This window comes from Akebia trifoliata, chromosome 16 (genome assembly GCF_017979445.1).
Source record: "Akebia trifoliata isolate Shusen 1 chromosome 16, ASM1797944v1, whole genome shotgun sequence".
Classification (NCBI taxonomy): Eukaryota; Viridiplantae; Streptophyta; class Magnoliopsida; order Ranunculales; family Lardizabalaceae; genus Akebia; species Akebia trifoliata.
In genome coordinates this window covers 30028769-30048403 of record NC_141390.1, presented here as the reverse complement: position 1 = coordinate 30048403, position 19635 = coordinate 30028769, and the positions used below count along the sequence as shown (strand labels likewise).

The 19635-nt window shown below is 35.3% G+C and overlaps 3 protein-coding genes across 3 annotated transcripts; 2 read left to right on the top strand and 1 right to left on the bottom strand.

Moving 5' to 3' along the window:
• Positions 1-706: 706 nt before the first annotated feature.
• Positions 707-5687, top strand: LOC147383422 (S-adenosyl-L-methionine-dependent methyltransferases superfamily protein). The gene is made up of 7 exons (XM_086429080.1): positions 707-1001; positions 2046-2215; positions 2373-2493; positions 3291-3412; positions 3711-3839; positions 3924-4088; positions 5332-5687. Exons 1-7 carry the CDS (start codon positions 827-829, stop codon positions 5401-5403), a joined length of 954 nt encoding a protein of 317 aa, XP_086285206.1. The 5' UTR covers positions 707-826; the 3' UTR covers positions 5404-5687.
• A 2310-nt stretch (positions 5688-7997) lies between these two features.
• Positions 7998-11117, top strand: PHR2 (photolyase/blue-light receptor 2). The gene is made up of 4 exons (XM_086427511.1): positions 7998-9071; positions 10070-10299; positions 10389-10478; positions 10770-11117. The coding sequence occupies exons 1-4, from the start codon at positions 8067-8069 to the stop codon at positions 10849-10851; spliced, it is 1407 nt and encodes a 468-aa protein (XP_086283637.1). The 5' UTR covers positions 7998-8066; the 3' UTR covers positions 10852-11117.
• A 394-nt stretch (positions 11118-11511) lies between these two features.
• On the bottom strand, positions 11512-18616 carry MHX (magnesium/proton exchanger). Its single transcript, XM_086427510.1, is given in 10 exon segments — positions 11512-11989; positions 12736-12865; positions 12963-13085; positions 13088-13178; positions 13805-13935; positions 14608-14756; positions 14861-14979; positions 15115-15290; positions 15659-16106; positions 18459-18616. Coding segments are annotated over 9 exon segments (1614 nt in total). The 5' UTR covers positions 16056-16106; positions 18459-18616; the 3' UTR covers positions 11512-11691.
• Between the last annotated feature and the right edge of the window lie 1019 nt (positions 18617-19635).

The following is a 19635-nucleotide window of genomic DNA, read 5'->3' as shown; positions in this document are numbered from 1 at the left end:
AAACATAGACACTTTTTCTTGAGAAACAAATCTTATATATTAGAGAAAAATCAATGGTTATATGAGCACACAATGCTAGTTGGAGTGTTATTTTGAGTAACTATAGCAAGATTGTATATTATCTTAGAGCTATCGAAATGAATGGGACACATTTACCTTGTTAGCTCACTAGTTTCGAATTCAGGTTTAGGGTACGTATGGTACGTAAGTTGTTTTATAAAACGAATCAGAATCTGGGTGTATTTGATACAATTAAGAACACATATATGCAAAATCAATTAATTACTTTCAACAACCAATATGCTAAGGATGCATGGGAAATAAATTACCCAAAGAAATAAGGCAAGAAGGTTTTACAAAAAATTGCTGTGCGGCATATACGTGATTCACCCACAATAGGAATAATATTACATCTATGGACTCATCGATAAATAGAAATCAAGATGAAAATTACAACAATGGATGTCAATTGTTTAAGAATGATTTTAATTAATTTTATATTGCAAAAGAGATTTATTTTTACTTAGAGCCATAGTAGCTCATAAATCATTATTTACAATTATGATTAGGCTCATATAAAATCTTAACTCAAAAAAATAAAAATCTAGAAAAAAAAAAAACAAGGAAAAAGAGAGAGAATTAAGTAAAACTTGGGGTGCCAATAGAAGCTCTCTAAGTCATCCAGATTTAACTTGGGGCGGTGTGCGTACATCATCACTCTGTGTGCGCCGTAAGAGGATCCCCTTCTTACAAAGACTGGAAACTTTTGAGAAGATACAGACGAAATCTTGTTACCTTAGTTGCTAAACTTGTCTCCTTCTTTCAAATGGGATGTGTCGCACCTGTAGTGTCTGCTTCTATCATACGCCTACCCCTTATCTGCTCCTCTAGTAGGAAGAGGAGTTGGGGTTTAAGAGCAGAACAGAACAATGATGATAACCCATTACTCCAAGCGGCCATTAATGGCGCTTCTCTTCGTTTGCAGGAAACCCATAGACCAGGTAAACCTCTCTTTCTCTCTCTCTCTCTCTAATGTGCGATATCTTTGATGTTTTATGTGATTGATCTATGTTTATGTCAACATGTTTTGAGGGAAATGTTGGGATCTTGTCATTTGGAGAGTTGATGGCTTTCTAAGGTTAAGTTATAATTAATACCCATTAAGGGATTTTATCTGAAATTTAATCCCTTAGTCTAATTCTGTCAGTGGTTGAGTCAATGTTGTTCAACCCTTTTTCAATCTAAAACCATTTTTTTATTTTTAAATTGTATGTGATGGTGTATGGAAAATATTGGTGCAATATTGACAATTTTGATTGCAACTTCATGCCTGGTAATTTCATGTAGAATGAAGGGTTGGGGTTAAAATTTATTTATTTAATTTCATTGGGCAAGGTGTTAATTGATATAGAGTGAGTGGTGAATATGTCTCAATCACTTTCCATCAATTGTTGTTTGTCCAAGAAAAAATTGGTCTCATTTTCTGTCTATCTTCCACATATTTTTGTGTTTCCCTGGTTATGTGTCTTTCTTGTTTGAGAGTTGAGGGGCTCTGCCCTTTGTTGATGCCTAAAGAATTTTGTAGTGTTTAACCCATTTCACGGTGGGCGGGGCATCTGTAATGAGAGGAATTGTTGTGCACTTGAGAACTGGGAACACTCACGAGACCATCATTGGTATCCTTGGTTTTCAATCTATTGGTGTAAAGCCGTCAATATGTTCAAAGGGGTCTTCTTTGAAGATTTTCTCTTGTTTTTTTTTTTTTTTTTTTCGATTTTTTTCTTCCTGTAGCCAGTGGTGGTGGTCAAACTCTTGTTTTGATTTTTATATCTATTAAAAGAAATTGTAGGGAATAGACAACCTTGCATTCAGTGCTCTGAGTTGGCACTTTACCACGAATCAACGATTCACAAATATTAAAGGCATTTGTGTGTTATGTTTCCATGTATTGCTTTATGAAAACTAAACCACATTTCTCAAACAGCTACAGGGAATTGTTCAATTATTTTGAAGCCTAAGTCTATAATTCATTGTTGCTCTTGCAGAACCTCTTTTTCTTGATCCATATGCCGGTTGCTTTGTTAGTCCTGATGTTCAGAAGGATAGGAAGCAGTACCCACTGTCAAGAACATCCACGTGCCACTATTGCCTCGCAACGAAGTTCATTGATGAAAAGTTGCTTAGTATAGTAAATCATATGGATGGAGTTAGGCAGGTATTTTGGTTCATCATAAGAAGCTAAATTTCGATCTATCTCTGACTCTTAAGGAATGGGCTCAATTGGCCAAATGTTGAATGTTACCATAATATCTGCCATAAATACATATGTGCACGCTCTAAAAACGGTCGAGTTCTCTACTTATATCTTGCAGACTGTTTTGTTAACAGATGGTATGGACACCCGCCCATATAGGCTGAAATGGCCAAACTCAACCATAATATTTGACATATCTCTTGAAAGAGTCTATCAAAGAGCTGCTCAAAAACTTGAAGGTGTGTGCCAAGTTTTTATGAACATAACCCATTTCTGCTTTAATTGAGATATCTCTAGCTTATACAGAAAAGGTTTAGATTGGAGCTCTTCACTACTCTTTAAATTCTTCATTAGAACAACAATTACGTGTTAGAACTTTTAGCTTCGGTCTAGTGACCATCACTTATTTTTGTCTTGTGAGGAACATGAATTTACTTTTTTGATAATCCTTTATTCTACCAATTCATTGAGCATGCTTGAGGTTTATTGGAATTATGGTTGTATTGAGGAAAATGGATACATATTTTGATAGATGATCTAATTTTCACAAGGTTGAATCTTTCACTAAAGTGAGTTTATTTTATAGCTTAAAAAGGCTGTTGGATATTTGAGGTATTCAATTTTTGGCGCTAATGAACAGATTTATTAATAAAAATATAAATATAAATACTAAAGCGTCACCACAACATTAAAAGAATTTTTGAAATTTGTTCGATCCTGAACTCTTTTTAAAAAAAGCAAATTTAGTGGTTAAAAGTACATGATCAAAACACTTGTTAACAATGCAAAATGCGTTGAACTTCTTGTGGGCTATGTTTACCCACATTAAGGTAGACGTTGGACCCATGTTAGACACTTCATTTCCACCATAAAGTTCATCAAATCTATTAATATTGTTTTCTTATGTTCTTCTTTCCAGTGTTATTGGTGAGTTTTACCTATTGGAAATTTCTCCAGATAGGTTTTTCTTTTCTTTCATAAGTCATGAATGATGTCCTCATTGTGGATTTAAATTGAAATTAAATAAAATCTTTAGGTGTTGGGGCTAAGATTCCAAGAAGCTGCTTGTTTTTCCATGTGCCATCGGAGTCTGATATACAAGAGAACTTGTGCAGAAAAGGTTTTAGTGGTAACCGGCCAAGTATATGGGCCTTGCAGGTAAATGGATTTCCATTTTTAGAAGGTATCTTCCCCTAGTTTGGCTTAACATGAAGAGCCCATTTAGATACACTTAAAAAAGTATTTTTTCTTTTACTTTTGAAAGAAAGTTTGTTTGGAGTAATTTTAAATGCTACTTTTAAAATGTAAAAAATCTTACCTTTTTAAAAAGCAAAAGAAACTAACTCTTTACTTTTAAAAATTACATTCTTCCACAATTACTTTCTACTTTGTATCCAAACAGGGCTGAAGTCTGGTGATAGGGCTATTAACTAATTATATTTGGATTTATTTGCAGGGGCTACCCATGATGACTTTGGCAAATTTCAAAGAGATTTTGCTCATTGTTAGCAGTTTAGCTATGGAAGGATGCATTTTCTTAGGAGAATTGCCTGTCAAGCTAATAGAAACTGAGGCTTGGTTAGAGGTCAGTTTGCCATATTCATTGCTTGATATTTATATGTACTTTAAAATAGAAAGTAAATGTTGTTCTTTGCATGGTCTTGAACAGCCTGATATGTGGAAATTGATAGAAAAGCTTTTCATGAGCAATGGTTTCCGCCTCGATGTGGTTACCTATGATGAAGTTGCAAGGAATGCAGGTAGAGATCCTCCATCAGGGGATTATGGGAACATACTTTTTGTCGCAGAACAGTTGCGGTTGTCCAATGATCAGGTGGGATACTATTTCCTATGGAGAGTGGCTATTGGCACCCCAAATTTTACTTATAAAAAGCCAATTTCTTAAATTATTTATCATGCCCCCAATTAAAGATTAAAACACATCTTCAAACATTGCAATGGTTTGTCTCAAATTAAAATCTCAACATTATAACACTTCAAACAATTTCAGTAGTTATTTTCAATTATGATTAGGTTCATATAAAATCCTACAACCAAAAAATAGAAATCTAGCACACAAAAAAAAATTGAGCGAGCTTTTATTAGCACCCTAACTTTTACTTAATCTCAATCATTTTCTTTATTTTTAATTGGGGTGTAATAAGTAAAAGTTGGGGTGCCAACAATAGTTGTCTTACTATATCAGAATCCCAGGACATTATACTACGAGTCTGACTAGCCTTATACTATGATAGTCAGAAAAAAGGCCTTACTATGGCTCATTCACCGTCAAAAGGACCTCGAGATACGTAAAACAAGTCCTTGAGATTGTAATAAATCTTGAGCTCTTGGTTTATGCATCTCAAGGTCCTTTTGACAGTGGATGAGGCTTAGTAAGGCCTTTTTCTTCACTATCATGGTAAGGAAATGGTTTCTCTTATACTATCTAATCGTTACTAGAGGAAGAAAAACACAAAATTGTCTTGTGCAGGTTGTGAGATTTATCCCTCCTTTTGTTCAGAGGTTGTGGGTTCAAATCTACTCGTAATGCGGTTGTGCCCAAGGGGAGATACCCAATTGTAATTCCTTCGTCACCTCTTGTAGTTGTACCGAAGGAAAAAAGGGATGGTGTATAATGGAAGTGAGAATATGATCCTTAGCCTCATATGTTCTACTTTGGTTTCTGGTGGGCCATCCAATGACCTACATGTTGGCACCTTAGATTACTTCATGGAATATTAATTATGGACTAACAACCTCTATGATGATAATGCCCCCTGTGACTGTTATTTGCCAATTTTTTTACATTAAACTTCCACTGTTTGATAGAATAACAGTAATGGTAGCCTGACATTAAGCCATTATAACAGTCCCTCTTAAATCATGTAACCAACATCCAGGAAATGAGTGTGTTCTCTGTAGGTGTTTGAATAATGTCAGCTTTGGTTGAAATCCGTATCTCATCTTTAATTGTGTTTGATTTTTGAGTGTATATCGTGTATTATGTATAATAATGGAAGTTGCTTTTTAAAAATTTATGGGTTTTAATAATTGTTGTGCTTTATTTGTCTTGGCAGATGGATAACTGGAGGAGAGAATTTCAAAGAGTAGAAGAACAAGGTGATGAAGAGGGGTTTGAGGAACTCTAGTATTATTAAATACCCTGTTCTGTGTGGTATAGCATGTCTATACTAATGAAGATTTTTTAGTATTTCTGTTTTTTTGTTTTTTGTTTTTGTTTTTGTTTTTTTTTTTTTTTGTTGAATTTGGGAGATGACCAATATTTTCTTCAAGTGTACATCACTCGTATCTCGAGGAAAGTATCAATGGTTTTGTACAACACAGGTCAGCACAATGCTGGGGGGTGTTGTCTTGTAGGAAGTCAATTTAGCATTTTTGACCTAAATTATCCGAAGAAATGTATATATACTCTCTTGATCATTCCTATTGTATAGAAGTAGAAAGTGGTGTAGGAAACAAAAATATTTGTTCCATGGGATTAGAAATTATTCGGATATAATCAAACCTGATCCAAACTCAACTTGGTCTAACCCAACTCGATCCAACCTAAAAGGAAATAAGTGAGGAACCCAAGGAGGTTTGGCTCCTCCATGGGAGCCCTGCCCCCCACGTGCAAATACTAGGTGGTTCGGCCTCAAGGAACCAACCCCTTTTTTTGATTCATCGGTTTGGTCTCCTTATGGAGTTGACTCCTCCCTTTGTGATTCATATAGTGGCTCGGTCACCACTTAGAAGCTAAACCCACTCATGATTTCTTGAGTGGTTTGTTTCCCACGAGCCCTCTCGTGAGAGACGACATCTATGCATTCCTCCAAAGTGGTTTGCCCTACTCACAGTAGCCATTCTCTCTTTCAACACATTCTAATAAGGGAAGTGTGTAAAGTTACCCAAGTAACGATTTAACAAGGTACTATTGCCAATTGTTGTTTAAAACAAAGTTACCCAAGTAGTAAGTGTCTCTACAATGAACTCAATCACCAAACGTCATGTCAGAAAGAGTTATAAATGCATAACTTGATTGGATTAACTTAGAGAAGTAAGTAGTCATCGAGTTGAAATAGTTACATAATAAAGAACACTCCTCATGTAAGTTATAAGAACTATGAGGAGTGGGGTTTTAAGAACATCATGAGTCATTTACATTAATGAAATAAATATTAGAAAACATAAAGAATGATCATCATTAAGATAAATTACTTTTATTAATGAGGTAATTTTATCAATAGAGAGATTTCTCCCACTCAAGTCCTAAGGCATAAAACACACAACAACTATCTATTTTTGAGTTTTTTTTTTTTTTTTTTCCAATTTTTGTTAAGCACTAACTTGATCGTCAAAGGTTTTTTGACGGCACCACACCAGTGTCTTTATAGGTGAAGACTAACGAAGAAGACGATTGAAAGCTTTAAGATTCTTAGAGAAGATAACTGGAGTAAAGTACTTATTGTAACATGAATCTCAAGGAGTGAAGCATACAAATCTCAATGAGTGGGGGATCCAAAACTCTCCCACAAGTGCCATATGGAAATACACATGTATGAGAAGCCTTATTTGTAATTTAAATTATTAATTGATAGATTTTTTAACATTTCATAATAAAAGGGTACGTTGTAAATTTTAAAACTAATCAACTTAATTATATGATCGTGCAATTTCTTGATTTTGACTAAAATACTCCCATTATATTAAGTTTAAATGTAAATGTGAGGGCATTTACAAGATCCAAATTTTGGTGTTGAACCACTTGTACTCCACCTACTCTCGTTATAATAATAAATATGTGAGGCAATTTTAGAATTATTCAAATTTTCTAAATTACCCTACCTCATCCTATGAGTTATTAGATCTTTTTATAATAAAAAATTAACTATTTAAAATTTTTGAAAAGGAAAAAGAATCTCAAGTTGTAGGACAAACTTGCAACATGATCATATTTACATCAGACGTTCCAACTTTTTTTTTATTATAATATTTTATGATTCTTTCCACCATCAAAAGAGATGAATAATTAGTTACATCACTTGATATCCGAGTGTTCTTTGGAAGTTGTAGGCATTCTGGTTTTGTCCATGAACGAGACTCAGTCATCTCAGATGAGATATCCGATTTATTTGAGTTGTTAAAAACAAGATTTAAAAGAATACCTTAGAAATAGAACAAAACATGTCTTTGGCACGACTTATCAACTTGTTTTGTTAGTGGACGATACTGAGATGATTCGGATGAGTGGTCTCAGTATTCTTCGACAAGACTTAAAACCATGGTTGTAGGTTCCTTGTATTCATATACAATAACTATGATCCATATATGTCTAATGGACTGTAGTACCAACGTAATTCCAGTCTTAGGGTCCCACCCAACGATTTTTGTTTGGTAATGGAAACCTTATCACACCCACCTAACGAAAAGAACAAAATAGCAATTTAACCTCTTTTTAATGTAAAATAAAATAACATTTTGTTGTAAAATAATAAACAATATGACAGTCGGTGTCATATCTAAGCAAACATCCTAATTCAGAACTTGCGCTTTTCTTTTTTATAATGAGAGGTAGTTCTATGGGTCCCACTTACAAATAATCTGAACCTTTTAAATTTTGACTAATGTGTTAATTGACACGTGTACGATCTTTAATAACAGTACACGGCTAATCTCTATGGTGCATGAACCACCACAGCCAAAAGGAAAGGTTGGTGTATCCTTATTAGAGAATCAAGAAAACAGAACTTAGAGGATAAAAGGAGATAAAGAAGAAGAAGAGCTTCTCTTTCTCTCCATACAAACTTGGAAAATGGATTCCATTTCCAACCCCAAAACCCTAGACCAACCAGGGACCAAAGTAGAAGAAGACCAACAAGGAGAAATTACCATTCTACCCTCTACACCCATCACTTCCTCTCTTCTCTCTTCTACAGCTTCAATCTCTCTTTCCCTCTCAACCATCTTCCCCACTCATCTCCTCTCACCACCACCCAAAGCGTCCTCCCTACTCTCTCCTCCTCCCAACAATCTCAAAATCCCATCTCAAATTTCCTCTCTCCACACCCTCCTCTCTCTCTCTGCACCCTCCTCTCTCTCTACCAAACCATCCTTCAAGTCCACCATTTCCTCCTACCCACTCCAAACCCCTTTCTTCCATAACCTCCACCGCTCCTCCGACCCCTCGAACCCAGCTGCCATTCGTCGATCAACGATTGTATGGTTCCGCAACGACCTACGTGTCCACGACAACGAATGCCTCACCACCGCCACCAATGAATCCCTTAACGTCCTCCCTGTTTACATCTTCGACCCTCGGGACTATGGGAAATCCTTGTCTGGGTTCGATAAAACTGGACCCTATCGCGCCACATTCTTAATTGAATCAGTTTCGGATCTTCGGCGAAACCTTCAATCAAGAGGGTCTAATCTAGTGATCAGGATTGGAAAACCGGAGAATGTGTTGGTTGAATTGGCGAAAATGGTGGGGGCCGATGCGGTTTATGCCCATAGTGAGGTGTCGCGCGATGAGGTTCAGGCGGAAGAGAAGATAGAGGCGGCGATGAAGGAGGAAGGAGTGGAAGTAAAGTACTTTTGGGGTAGTACATTGTATCATGTCGATGATTTGCCATTTAAATTGGAAGAAATGCCGTCGAATTATGGTGGGTTTAGGGAGAAAGTGCAAGGAATGGAGGTGAGGAAGACCATTGCGGCGTTGGATCAATTGAAGGGGTTGCCCTCAAGAGGGGATGTTGAGCCTGGTGAGATTCCGACATTATTGGATTTGGGTCTTAGCCCAACCGCGGCGATAGCTCAGGTTTGATTTATGGGCTGCAGCTGCTCATTATATTCATTTTAATTTCTTTCTAGAAAATTTTGAATTTTGATTCATTTCAGCTATTTTGAATAGAATTTTAGCTTAAAATTGGTCTGGGTATAAGTGACAGAATCCGTAATTGCTGAACTAATATTGTTCCCCCATTCGATTATGTCTAATGTTGAGCAAAATGTATGGGCAGAATTGATGTTGGGAGTGCAGAAAAATTGGTGCGAGAAACAACGATAATAATGAAATTGAAGAAAATTCAAAATTTACGTGTTTTGGCAAGATTGCCTACGATGATGAGACCCTTTCAACATTTCCGTGAAAATCAGAGTTACAATTCTTTTTATCTCACTTCCTCTCAAGTAAAACTGAAATTCTTCCTTGGAAATCATAAAATGAGTTGGCCATGTGAGTGATAATTGCATTTCAAATGTTAGAGCAACTCCAACGGGGATATCCATGAAGACTAGCCATAATGACTAGGCATTCCATTATGAAGAGACATTTTGGATATTCAAGGGGTATGCACTCCAACTGTGCTTATCCAAAATGGTTCTCCATAAATATTTTGATGTTTTTTTTTTTAAATTATACCTAAAATTCAGCTACAGCCATGGATCTCCCAAAGGTCACCGTCCTTTGCTGCCAAAAGGTAGAAATTCTAAATCTCCTTCTCGTCTTTTGTTGACTGAAACTCCACTCTCCAAAATGGAGAGGGAGTTGCATAGTGCGTTGGAGACCCCTCAAAGGACTCTTGCTCGCCAAAATGGCAGTTGGGAGGGGATGCAGAGCGTGTTGGAGTTGCTCTTAGTTATCTTGGATAGTAGCCATAACCATGTCGTTTCTGATACTGAAAATTGAAATATTTGGCCTGTAAGAGTGCCTTATGTAAGGATGGATGTTTATTTCAAAAGAATTATCTGATTTTTTTTTTTTTTTTTGTGATTCATGTATCAACAATGATGATAAGGTTGTTTATTGCTGGACAGGATGGAAAACCTGCAGCGAACGCTTCTCTTGTGGGAGGGGAAACCGAAGCGTTGCAGAGGCTCATAAAGTTTGCAGCTGAATGCAAGGCACAATCGAGCAAATGCAACAAATATGGCAGACAAGATAGCATGTATGGTGCAAATTTCTCATGCAAGATCTCGCCATGGCTAGCAATGGGATGCCTTTCTCCCCGTTTCATGTTTGATGAGCTAAAGAAATCTGCTACCAGGTATTCTCTATGTACATTTTCTGATAAAATGTGATGTTCATAAGTAATGCCCAGAGATGTTCTTACTTGGAATAAATTGTGATTTCCAGAACAATTTCTGCTGCCATGACCCCAAAGGATGGTGGTGGGAGTGGAATGAATTGGTTGATATTTGAGCTGTTATGGAGGGATTTCTTCAGGTAATGCTCCTTATCTTGCAATTTTTTTTCCCACTTTGTTTGTAGGGTTTATCTTTGGAATAGTGATAATCTGACTACCCCACGTGTCACACTCAATCGATAGATCTGTATGCCTCAGGATACAAAACCGCATTTCCCCATAAAAATGTGTATCCTGAGGTGTACAGATCTTCGGTTCCCGAACTTGTCATGTCGGGAGAGTTGATTGTGCCACGTGGGGTTGTCATATTATCATGACTTATCTTTGAGTTAAAATGTCTGCTCTCATGTTTCTTACCTGGTCGGTTTCAGATTCATCACCAAGAAATACAGTGCTCCTAAGAGAATGGTTAATGGTGCTCCTGCTCCGGCTTGCTCGGGTGCCCTTGCCTGATTTAATTTGCAGTTGAGGTGAAAGGATTGGTTTTGCAAGTAAAATTTCATTCAGTTTCTTTCATATGTTCATGTTCTTTAGAACTGTACCTTGAGATGTTGTAGAGGGATTGTTTATTCCTTATCGGACATGGGATCTTTTAAGTGGAGACGGTGAATTCTTCTGATTCTTAAATGTGATCAATTTGGGTTGTCATGAACATTTTGTATGTTAATGCATTCTAATGAGTAACAGCCTTGTTTGGGTTAGTTATTCTTCTTGGAGGATATATTATAGCAGACTTTTTTTCTTTTGTTTCTCAGATTATTATTCTGATCATCCTGTTTCATACCTTGAATCAGTAGGAACAAAGGTGATGAACTTTGCACCAAATCAAAAGAAATGTTAAACAAGGTGATGGAGACAAGGGAAGATTCTTAAGAAACACACAATTTATTGAAGAAAACTAATAAATAAAGGGGTCTTGAGGGCACACGTTAAAATGCAATAAATACACTTTGGAATTTTGAATCCAAGGGTATTTTGGTAAAAAAAAATTTAAGGGCGTTTTTCGATACAAAATCCAATATCCAAAGTTTATTTTAGCGTGTACCCTAATCCATAAATAAATGCATAAGAGGTGAAAAAAAAAAAAAAACAAAAACAAAAAAACAAGTCAAATGTCTATAAAATCGTGTTCTATTGGAATTGTGATCACAAATGTATAATCTAAACTTACAATATTACTGGTGAAATCCAAATATCCCCTTTAAGGGGGCATTACATATACAATGAATGCAAAATTTAACCAAATGTACTAAAAAAGAAAGAAATTTAAGGAAATAGAATCAATATAGACACTTAAATGATGTCGGAGACTCTGAGGGACGACAAAACAACAAAAATAACCCATAAGAGCATGAAGTAGACACTGGTTACCCAGGCCCAAAGCCTTGGTCCTCCTAGCTCAGCTCCTAGTGTTACACGTCTAAGCACCAGAACTGCAATGCAACCAATTGACGTCAAGAAGAAAATAAGTAGAGAGAAGCTAAGGCCTTGTGCATTCTGGATGCGTAATGGCTCCCTATATACGATAAAGTTGTACGTTGTATCAATCAGCCATGGAATGCCAATGCCCACGTAAATATTCACTGAATTGCTGCAAAAAAAAAAAAAAAAAAAGGGAAAAAAAATTGTAAACTCATTTCACATCATTGCTGCCAAACAAGCTTTGCCAATCAGTAGCTCAACAGTAGGAATAAGCGTGAGACAAGTGTTCATTTCGGTAAGTATAAGAAAATGTTTCAAATTTTAATGTAAAATTAACTTTAAAGGGGATCATGGCCAAATACTTCAAACTCTAATTAACTAATTTTCTTTATGAATCCTAACATCTATGGTTTCATTGGGAATCGTCTGTCACTTTTTGTTTTGTTTTGCTAAGCTTTTGTCACTCATCGTTATCAATGCCTCAAATAAGACCGTTCTGGTTTTCCAACGACTAAGAACTTTGACCTGATAAATGTTCTTGAATAATGATTTTGTGAAACCCCCCCCCCCCCCTCTGACATACGCCTCCTGATGTTGCATGGGTTAGAACCATGATATTTTTCCTCGGGATACACAAATCTGCATATTTATGGGGATGTGCAGTTGTGTATCCCAAGGAAAAGATCTATGGTTCTAGCCCATGCCACGTCAGGGTGCATATGTCAGAGGGGACGTTAGAAAATCACAACTCTCTTGAAATTGGTTAAACCTTTTTTTTTTTTTTCTCTTTTTTATAAGTAAAATTTTTTAAAACCAAGAAAGAGAAGGATAAACAGAAAGGGGCCTCCTTTCTTTGTCCATTTAGAAATAATAATATCTTTATCTATAAAAAAAAAAAAGTCAAAAGAACAGAACCTGCATGTGATGTTTGCAATAGCAGAATCTGCGGTGGTTTGACGTTCAGCAGCAATCTTACTTGCAACTAAATCAGGCCACGAGGTTCCACCAGCCAATGCCGTAAATGCTATGACATAAGGATTAATTCCTGCATGGGAAAATATTAAAAAAATAAAATAAAAAATTGAGATGGAACTTATGTGAAGTGAAACCATATTCACAATTTTGTGAGAATAGAGGAAAACCTGTGACACAGCTTATCAGATCCGTGAGTAAAGTAACAATGTAAGCTATTCCACTTATGAAAATTAGAGAGCAAATGAAAGCAATCCATCCATGAGCAATATGATAAGGAGGCACAAAAGCAATACAACTCTCCATGGTGCAAGGATTAATTGCCAGGAAATTTTCGCAAACCATAAATAGATATTGTTCAGTTTTCTCGACTCCGCGGTCTCCAACTGTCCAAGGGAGAGATAAGTTAATCAGGAAATAAACAAAAACTTTATTTCAAAAGAAAAACATTTTCTTTTTTTAGCTAAGCTATTTCAAAAGATTGACATTCAAACTACTGGGCATATTATAAAAAAGAGCTGCTATTGGCACCCCAACTTTTACTTACTACACCCCAATTTCTTAAATTATTTATCACCCCCCAATTAAAGATTAAAACAGTCTTCAAACATTACAAAGGCTTGGCTCAACTTATAATCTCAATGTTACAAAACATGAATAACACTCATTCAAACAATTTCAGTAGTTGTTTACAATTATGATTAGGCTCATGTAAAATCCAAATCCCAAAAAATAGAAATCTAGCAAAAATAAAATAAATGAGAGAGCTTCTATTGGCACCCTAACATCTACTTATTCTCAATTATTGACTTATTTTATTTATTTGTAATTGGAGTGTAATAAGTAAAAGTTGGGGTGCCAATAGCAGCTCCCACAAAAAAGAAAAAGAGAGAAATAGAAGAACATGCACCCCATGATAATTCTCAATTAAAAGAATTGGATTTATGTGTTACCCATTTTATAGAAAAGTTCAATAAAATTCAAATACATGGCTCAAAATATGGAGAGATACCGTGATTGCGTCTAGAAATTGTTGCTTCCAAACTGAAAGCAAGTGATTATCTTCTACAACGAGCTTCTTGTGAAAATTTCCATTGGATGATTCAGCCATATCAGTATTGGGCACGCTTTGATACGTTAGATCTGCAAAAATTTACATATTTACATATTTCAAAGCCAACATGAAAAAAAAAAAGGATGAGACAGATGTGCAAGCGAACAATAGCAATTCAGAACATAATGTAGCACAATAGAACAGGTGTACATTTTCCCCTTGATTTTTGATCATTTCTTTTATTCTTTATAATCTGAAAAGCATCATCAGACCCAACTCGACACTCCATTTTGGCAGGTATTGCTCATAAGATTGGACTCATAACATTTGGAATATAATTAAGCACTGACAGTATATATATATACAAAATATGGTATTTGAATCAACTTTGTTGCTTAAAATTGAAATGTTGGGCACATTTCACCACCTGAGATCTCCAGGTAACACAGGTGTCGATGCCTTGTGTTTAGCAAAGATTAGATCACACTTATACCGAAGGAGAAAAGTTTTGGTCCAGTAAGGTGGACTGGAACTATGTCTACAACCAGCCATCCACACACTTACCCCTTAATGCCCTCCTCTATCGATAACTGACTTGAAGAAATAGTCCAATGGTGACCTCTTTATATCATTCTATAACTACACATGTTTCGAAGAAAAAAAAATCCATTCTACTACATGGAGCAATGTTCTTCCCTCCTACCACTAATTTTAGCAAAGAATTATACTTCACAAGAGAAATAGGTAGATCAATTGAGTACCAGTTGGATTTTCTGCATGGATAGAGAATATATCAACAATTTCCCTGTTGTCCTTTTCATCAGCTTGAATTATCTCAGAACACTCGTCGTCATTTTTAAATGAAATAGCTTCTTCTGGCACCCAGTCTTCCGGCCTATCAGCTCTTGTCCTGAGACGTAAAAAAATGAACTATTCCATTGTCTCTAATTTGTAAGAAAACTATCATTAGTTTAGCAAAAACATGTAGGTCCAAGTTTAGAACAAGAAGCATACAATGGAAAAGATAAGTAGGGCCAACGTTTGTCTTGGGCATATGCATGCAACAGTAGCAATCCAAATTGCAACACTGTCAGTAAGGCTTCCCACAAAGTAATTTTACTTGGAGTCCATACCTACAAAGTAATATGTGCAAGTTTAACACTAACCAAATTGAGGGCACTACATCTTCCCCTCAATAGTGAAAATGAGAAAACTGCAATGGTCCTTGGATGGATGGATGGATAGATAGATGGGTAGCTAGGAATTACCTCTAAGATAATGTAGAGCCAAATGTATGCCCAAAATGACCAAAAGAGCTCAACCAACCAAACACCTATATCCGATATCTTTTTTAATTCTCCTGCTTTTGGAACTACCACACAAACAGCATGTATAGGGAACAGATCAAATGCAGCAGAACCAACAAGTGTTCCAGGACCCAAACCTACAGATCGTATAAAACATTACAACATATATTAAGAATGTAAATGATACTATTATTAGAGAGTGTGTGTATATATATATATATTATAAAATAGAATATAAGATGGAAACTTTTGAGGAAGACTTAACAAAACCATAGGAGATAAATAGAAAAAGTACTCAAACAGAAGAAGATCAATGAGTCATAAAGAACAAACAATATATTCTGTCAAACCCTTAGTAGCTGATTAGTAAGACCTTTTAGTAAGTTGATTTTGGGTACTCAAATTCTAATTCCACACTAACTAAAAATAATATTTTTTTTCCAGAGAAATAAAAACTGTCTCATATGCTTGAAATTATAAATATTAAAAAGTAGTGAGAAAGAACCTCCAGCATAAATCTGACCAATGTTTCGTATAGCATCTATTGTTGCCAAAGAGATCTGGGGGAAGCTAGTCCCAAACGCCAGTAAAGTAATGTCCGCGATCGTGTAATTCCAAACCTTTTCATGTCTAATGAAGTTAGTTTTAGTGCAAGGATCCATCTCCACTACCTCCCTTGTTTGCTTAACAACATTCTCCATAGACCGAAAAAAACGAGCAGTTATAGCTGATAACCCTAAGAAGCAGTAAGCGAGACCAAGAAGATACAAGAAAGCTCGCAAACCATTCCCAAGGTATGTTTCACCATGAAAAAGAAAGGAACTTTCACATTTTTCATCCCCCAATGTCCCGGAAAATCCAAATATGCTCTCTGCCATTTGCTTATACCTCAAGGCCATCATTCACATATCACACTTAAGATGGCAATGATCCTTGAAAAGAAGTAGCTTGTACTGAAACACATTGAAAAGAGTATTTCAAACAAATGTGAATAGCTATAACCATAACTCTTTAACTTTTGAAGACTAAGCAGTTATCATCATCATGAAAACCTTGTCCCAAATATCTGCGGCTGTCTATGAATCATTTCCAGATTACTAACTATAGGTGCAAAATTATAAATTTATAAGTAGACTCGGCTAGCATACATATTAAAACAAAACAAAATGCCATAACTCAGGATCTGAGCCAAGGTTTAATAGGATGAAATCCATCCGAATTACAGTTTACATGGGAGGCTAGCGTCTTCTGATTTCAGCCTACATCAATTTTTTTTTTTTTTTTTGATAAGTGAAAGTGTCTGCATCAATATTCACACCAAACATATGACATCACTTCCATTTTGAAACTTAACAATTAGGTGATGTCCCAAACATAATCTCCACCAAAAACAAAAACAAAAAATAATTATCTGGGCTTCTACTATCTTACTTTAAAGAGGGAATATTAACCCCAAAATTCCCTGATTTTGAATTTGTTGAACACCTTTTACATTGATTCTTGTAAAGTTCGATCCTTAGTATCCCAATCCTTTTGTTAGCAGTTACGCTCCCGCTCTAGCACTTTGGGAGTGAATCCTTCTCCAATCCCCACTCTCAAAATATGGGAACCTGCTCCCAAGATGTTCGAATGCCGCTCTTCATGAAGATTCCTATTCTATCCTTTATATTAGGCATTTTTTATTATTTCTAACATAATTATTAATCATGTATACCTCAAAAACAAACATTGCAATGAACTATTGGTGAAATTTCAATTAGAAGACAACAATAGTTTATCGATGAAAATTTTAAAATATTACTGTAATTATAAAATTAATCTAAAACCTTTGAAGTAGAAGCAATTTTGATCTTAAAACTTTTATTGATTATTGAATTACTAATAAATAATAATAATAATCAATATTGTATTATTATGACTAACTAGGGTGGGAATAGCATAGTAACACTGGTGATACTAGTGAAGTTATATAAAAGAGTCATGATAATCTGACTCCCCCATGTGGCATACTCAATCGACTACCCAGACGTGGGGTGTGCTAGAACCATAGATTTCCTTTCATCGGGATACACAACTGCACAGATTTATGGGGATGTGCGGTTGTGTATCCTGAAGTGAGAGAGTCATATTATCACCACTCTATATAAATAGTACAAAATACATCCACTCCATGGACATAAAGCGAGTGAAAATGTAATAGCTACCGATAATAGTAAACCCATGATCGTATTTTTCAATCTGCAATTTATTCAATAAAATATATTTATTTTCTTAAAATTTGTCAATTCTAAATTGTAAAAGAGGTGTCTTTTGCAACAAAGAGTAAGTGATGATGGAATAAGTAAGCAAATGAATCATACAAAAATAAAAATTGAAATTTCAGTATATAATTTATATATAACACTCTGGAGGTACTCGACACCCAATTTTATTTTTTTTGAATTTGGTGCTCCCGCACCCGCTCCACAATTTGGTCACTTAGAACTTCAATCTTTTATGTTTTAAACCTTAGGACTTTTATATTACCATTTTTGCAGCAAGAATCTAATTTGGGCAAATTACCATTTCTTGAGCTGAACATGACGAAATTCCGATTCCGACGCACTGTTTAATTCCCAAAATGTGAACAACAAGATTGCAGGTTTTTCAAGTGACTATCTCGTAGGTTTAAAGTGACAATCTCGCAAAAGATAGCGAACTTGCACGACTGCCACTTGAAACCTGCAAGATTGTCACTTGAGAAACCTGCAATCTTCTTGTTCACATTTTGGGAATTAAAATGAACAGTGAGCCGGAATCAAAATTTAATCAAAAGTTGGTCACGTTTTGGTAAATTTCCCGAGGAAACTCTAAATATATATATTTTTTTGGTGTGGGGCCCACCAAAACTGCAGCAAATAATGCCGTAAATTTCATAAAAATCCTAGTTTTCTTGCATTTATTAACCTTTTTCGGCTCACTCTGCATCACAAAAGCTAGCTGAACCCAATTTAGAAAGAATTTAAGATTTATAATTCAAAAAGGCAAAAAGAAAAAATTGAAGGTAAGATACCATAAGAATACGAGTTCTTCATCAAAATCTATAAACCTAACAAGAACATAAATATACTCGAAACCGCGATCTCGATAACAAGTTCTAGTTCAATCCACAACAAAATTGAGGGTAAAACTACTTGAATCGTCAACTAAAAACTAAGGTTTCCAATCTCAAAATCCCCTAAATCGATAGAAAAAAAAAAAAAAAAAACAACAAAACAAAGCGAAATCAAGATAAATGAAATGATTTGAGAGAGAAATGGACTTACGAGTGATCAAAGAAGAGTCACATAACTGAAGGGAAAACTTCAGAAGCTGTGATTCAGAAACCCGGAGACTCCCGGTGCCGGGATCTGACACACTCCCGGAATTCCGGCGAGAGAGTTTCCCTTATTGGAGAAAAAGCGACACTTCCGAAGATAATGGAGGTTTGGTTTATTTTTTATTATATAATTAGAGAACGTGCATGTGTGGACAGTGTAGTAATACTGATTGTGTGAGAAACGTGCATCAAATTATCTGTGAACTCATCATGACTGTTCAATTAGTTGATTAAAGGTACTGGTCAACATTTGTAGATATCAGATCAATGGTTGTATACCAATTGAACGGTCAGATTGAACATAAGATGTGGAATCATTGATTTGTTGTTTAGCTAATATTTAGCTAAAGCTTTAAAAAAAAATTTTAACACATTTCGTTAAATCAACCAATTCCTTTACTCCATATTTTCAAGACTGATCGCTGAAAAACAAATGAAAAAAATTAAGTAAAGTTGGGTCACTTAATTTTTACTTTATATTTTCAACACCGATCGTTGAAAAACAAGTGAAAAAAATTAAGTAAAGTTGAGTCACTTAATTTTTACTCTATATTTTCAATACTTATTGCTGAAAAACAAGTGAAAAAAATTAAGTAAAGTTGGGTCACTTAATTTTTTCGTTGAAGTGGTAAGCATCGATCTTATGTTTTATGGATGATTATATAAGCACCCCCACAAATTAGTAAGACAACTCACACTATAGCTGAATTGTTTTGTCTTATATTGGTTTAAAATTTTTGAATGAGCTAATTTTTGATGAGGATAATCTTTACAATAAAGAGATCATTCTCACCAAAAATCAGCCCATCTCGAAACTTCTAATCCCATCAAAATAAGTTCAAGAATCATAAATTGTCCATTTTTTTTTTAAACTAGTTTTGATGTGATTAAAAGTTTCAGAATGGATTGATTTTTGGTGAGGATGATGTCCAGACCATATAAATCATCCTCACAAAAAAATTGACTAATTCCTAAAAATTTAACCCATATAAGACAAAATAAAAAATTTGACTATGGTGTTAGTTGCCCTTATTAAATCGTGGGGGTGCTTTTATAATTACCCATCCTTCATTTTCATTGAAAATTATCCATCCAAAATTAAGTTCTTTCATCTTTGAAAAAAG